The following is a 4,678-nucleotide window of genomic DNA, read 5'->3' as shown; positions in this document are numbered from 1 at the left end:
TTCGTTGTAGAAGGTGCCGCACTTACGTAAATCCGTACGTCTCATTTACTGATAGCGGAAGAAAGTGGAGGTGCAACATATGTCCATTGCTTAACGATGGTAACTTTTCTTTCCCTTTGAGATTTTTAGAATATATCATAAGTGTGTGGGAACCTTTGCCATTTTGCTTTTGTTGTTAATGTAGAGTCATGTCATGAATCTTTTGGCTGGCGCAGTTCTTACTCTTTTAACAAATCTCTTTATACCTTTACGCTTTATTCAGTTAATTTGTGTGGCAGCCACAAAATTCTTCACTCACCACAGAATGTAAAGGAAATAGCTTATTGACTCAATTTTTTGCTACTCAAAGATTGGCACTCTTTTCCATGCATGGGTCTTGGTCATTTTAAATGGAACTCTACTTGGCTTCTTGTTCCTGTCTTTTTGGCCTTTATAATTTCTGTCATCTCTCCTTGAACAATCATTTATAGCCTTCTTAATCAATTGGAGATTGTAATTCTTGATATCTGGTCATGGACCTACGTAGATGGTGTAGGGTAGTCACTGAAAAGCATGGTAAACTATATATTTGACTCTCTCTCTCTCTCTCTCTTATTCACACACTCACACAAAAGCAAACACAGACGCATCGAGACTTATATAGCTAGCATGCCAACTTCCTTTGGTAAGGGAAAGATTCTAAATAAGTTTATAGCTACATTGCATTGTTACGACCAAGATCAAACTATTCATTTGCTGACATTTTTTGTGAGCCTCAATGAACTGGCCTAGTACCAAATGAGTCATTGTGTTAAACTGCTAATAGAAATGGAAGTGAGGATCTCTAAAGTGTTAACTGGCTTCTACCTGTCTGGTTATTTTTTTATTTTTTTTAATTATAGTTAAATTAGTTGATTATTTGAATTTATTCATTTGTATAATTCTGAAGATACATTAACTGATCTATTATAAATTTCATATCCAGTTCCTGGCAATTATTTCGCACATTTGGATGCCAGTGGCAGAAGAGTTGATTTGGATGAACGACCTGAGCTTACCAAGGGTAGCGTTGAGTATGTTGCTCCAGCTGAATACATGGTTCGGCCTCCAATGCCACCACTGTACTTTTTCCTCATTGATGTATCAATATCTGCAGTTAAAAGTGGAATGCTTGAGGTAAAAACTCCCCAACATAAGTAGATGGTGTAAAGGCAAGAAATTGCATTTTGTAATTCTCATGCACGAATTGATTGATGACACAGTTTGTCTGCAACTCCTAATTGTCTGGAATGTATATGTAGTTTTTCGTAAAAATATATTTTTCTACATCTCTATGTTAAGGTTTTATAATTTCTTTTTCTTATATTTTCCATTATTTAATTTTCTCTGATTTTTCCATGAGGGGCATACTGCTGCATCTTTGTTTATGTTGCATAGGCATGCTTTAAACTGAATTGATGGATAAGTTATCCTTGATGATAACCAGTCTTTGTTAATGTTTCTAAAATATTACTGTTGTTTTCTAGTTTTTTATTGCATTTTTCTTTAATGTTGCTTGTTCAGTCTCTTCTGCATGACTAGAGTTGATGACATAGACACATCGAGGCGCATGTGTTTTTTTTTAAGCTTGGTATTTCCGTGGATAAATAAATTATCTTTAGTTGATTACCACGTGAAAAAAACCATTTATGCATTATGTTTTCAGTATAGCTTAATTATTGCTTAACCACAAATATAATTTTGCAGGTAGTAGCACAGACTATTAAGTTTTGTTTGGACAAATTGCCTGGTTTTCCCCGTACGCAGATTGGGTTCATAACTTATGACAGCACAATACATTTCTATAGTATGAAGGCAAGGGTCCTCATCTAGGAGTTAATTTGCGGCATACTTAAATTATCCCTTTCACTCCATTTCAATGAATAACTTATGCCATTTCCTTTTACCAGTCATCTTTAATGCAGCCTCAGATGATGGTCATCTCAGATTTGGATGACATATTTGTTCCATTGCCAGACGATCTTCTCGTCAACTTGTCAGAATCTAGGAATGTGGTGGATGCATTCCTTGATAGCTTTCCCTCCATGTTCCAGGATAACATGAATGTGGAATCTGCATTTGGTCCAGCTCTTAAAGCTGCATTCATGGTTATGGTATGTTGATTATTTTCTGTCCATCAATTTTAACTTCAGTTTATTTGACCAGTATTTCACTATGGCACGTGTTTTGATTTTGATATTCGATGCTTTTGGCTTTCCTGTTGAGTGATTGCCCTTGGTCTTTTAGTAAGTTGTTTTCTATATATTAACTTAGCTCTTAACTTGTATATGCTTCCTACCTCCAGGGGCAACTTGGTGGTAAGTTGTTGATTTTCCAGAATACATTGCCATCACTGGGTGCTGGCCGTCTACGATTGCGAGATGATGCCCGCATTTATGGAACAGATAGAGAGCATATGCTAAGAATACCAGAAGATCCATTTTATAGACAGATGGCTGCTGATTTCACACGTTGGGTCGTTCACCCTGTTTGGCAAGAGTAATTCTAAGTTGAATATGGCTATAACATATTAAGTTCATCTCCAAATCTGAAAGTCAGCTACACTCTACAGTTTCCCTACTTGTTTCTCCTGAAAATGTACAAATCCAAACTACAAGAATTGTGCCACAAGTGGGGTTGGAGTTTGCCCATTTATACAACTGCAAGTGATGGCCAAGATAATATCCCTAGATTCAAATGTTCAGTGACCGTGGATGGGGAGCCTTTCTAGATTCCGGTTAAGTGCAAAACGTTGATAGATTCTCAAAATTTGGCAGCCCATATAACTCATGACCACTTCATTGCCCAACCATCTCTCCAATAGCCCTACTACCCTAACTCTACCGCTTACCCTGGTGCCGGTGTTGAAGCTGTTCCGCCTGTAGCTGTAGCTCCATTTTTTCACATTTCATTTCCTGAACTTCCACCAGATTTTGAACCTCCGCCACTCCCCCTTCCATCCGCTAGTAAGTTTTATCTATTTAGCTTAAAGTTTTATCTACATGCGAAGCATGTTGCACTCGAATTTTAGCTAATGAAGTGGGCTTGCTTTTGATAATTCTCACGCCAAATTAATATTATGAGTGTGTTGAGGGTAGCTCTAATAACTAGTTTATGCTTTTTCATTATGTTTTTTGGGGCGGAGCACACAATTCAGCAATTTGCTTCAGAATTCAGCGTGAGAATTATCAAAAGCAAGCCCACTTCACAGCACTTGAATTAAACAGTTAAACAAACCCTTTTTACTTTTCTATTTCCTTTTATTTGTCGGGAAAGAAGGTTCATAGATGATGACAAGTGATGAGGAAACGTCTCAAATGAATAACTCTGTAAAGAGGAGCAGAATATCAGTCCACAAGAATGTGACAAGCGCAAAGTCTCCTACAGAAGTTCAGAATCGCAGCACTCAAAAGAAACCCCAAAAACCACTAAAGCAAGATGTTGCTAAGAAGGGGAAGGTGATGAAACAGGGAAAGAAGTCTGCTCCTGGAGAAGGTAATTGTACCAATTCGTTTACATAATAATTTATTTCTTTAAAAATTTTGTTTTGTTGTCCTATTAACTGGTTTTTTTTTTACTGTTGCAGGCCCCCTTAGCACTCATTGTTTGAATTATTTATAACGATGCAAGTCAAGCAAATTAATGTTTCTACTCAAAATTCGAGTACAACATACTTCGCATGTAGATAAAACTTTAAGTTAAATAGATAAAACTTACTAGCGGGTGGAAGGGAAAATGGTGGAGGTTCAAAATTTGGCGGAAGTTCAGGAAATGAAATGTGGAGAAATGGAGCTAGAGCTACAGCTACAGGCGGAGCAGCTTCAACACGGGCACCAGGGTAAGCGGTAGAGTTAGGGTAGTAGGGCTGTTGGAGAGATGGCTGGACGATGAAGTGGTCGTGAGCTATATGAGCTGTCAAATTTTGAGAATCTTTCACCGTTTTGCACTTAACTGGAGTCTCGAAAGGCTTTCCATTCACGGTCACTGAACATTTGAATCTAGGGATATTATCTTAGTCATCACTTGCAGTTGTATAAATGGGCAAACTCCAACATCTGTTGTGACACAATTCTTGTAATTTGAATTTGTACATTTTTAGGAGAAACAAGCAGGGGAACTGTAGAGTGTAGCTGACTTTCAGGTTTGAAGATGAACTTAATATGTTATAATCATATTTAACTTAGAATTATTCTTGCCAAACAGGGTGAATGACCCAACGTGTTAAAGTAACTTTTTGGAGGGAACATGGGAGAGAGAAAAGTGACTATATGTATTAATACACATAAATAAAAAATGTCTTTTACACACAATACTAATTTTCCCACCGACTGAAGTAACTAATATCAACGTGTTAAATTATTAGAAAATTCACTAAATTACTTATGTTTTTGTCGTACTTTTCGGGCTCATAACGGGATATCAAACGAGGTCGAAATATTACATTCTTAATATCATTTTGAAGTACTCATAGCCTTGTATTTCACGTCGTCAACGGTGAGTGAAATGACCAATCAAAGTATGTATTTTCGAATTGATATTTTAAGAATTTCGATAACAAGCTAACTTTAAAAAAATTATGACGATTCTACGCTAGTCGAATTCATAAATTTTCTATATTCTCTCGATGCTCATTTCGAGAATTATATCATAGACACATCGA

General features: G+C 36.8%; 1 protein-coding gene across 1 annotated transcript; it reads left to right on the top strand.

The window, feature by feature from the left end:
- The first annotated feature begins 6 nt into the window (after window positions 1-6).
- Window positions 7-4,359, top strand: LOC111372523 (protein transport protein Sec24-like At3g07100). Its single transcript, XM_022994871.1, has 7 exons — window positions 7-99; window positions 965-1,155; window positions 1,726-1,833; window positions 1,929-2,132; window positions 2,324-2,984; window positions 3,298-3,513; window positions 3,605-4,359. The coding sequence occupies exons 2-5, from the start codon at window positions 1,075-1,077 to the stop codon at window positions 2,519-2,521; spliced, it is 591 nt and encodes a 196-aa protein (XP_022850639.1). The 5' UTR covers window positions 7-99; window positions 965-1,074; the 3' UTR covers window positions 2,522-2,984; window positions 3,298-3,513; window positions 3,605-4,359.
- The last annotated feature ends 319 nt before the right edge of the window (window positions 4,360-4,678 follow it).

Source organism: Olea europaea, unplaced genomic scaffold, assembly GCF_002742605.1.
Source record: "Olea europaea var. sylvestris unplaced genomic scaffold, O_europaea_v1 scaffold10056, whole genome shotgun sequence".
NCBI classification, from domain to species: Eukaryota; Viridiplantae; Streptophyta; class Magnoliopsida; order Lamiales; family Oleaceae; genus Olea; species Olea europaea.
Note: the sequence above shows the minus strand (reverse complement) of the source record. Positions and strands in the feature narration are given on the sequence as shown.

Coding starts and splice junctions, on each gene's coding strand:
- LOC111372523 (XM_022994871.1), top strand. CDS start 1,075: ATGGTTCGGCCTCCAATGCCACCACTGTACTTTTTCCTCATTGATGTA. Junction 1,156..1,725: donor TTAAAAGTGGAATGCTTGAG/GTAAAAACTCCC, acceptor ATAATTTTGCAG/GTAGTAGCACAGACTATTAA. Junction 1,834..1,928: donor TACATTTCTATAGTATGAAG/GCAAGGGTCCTC, acceptor TCCTTTTACCAG/TCATCTTTAATGCAGCCTCA.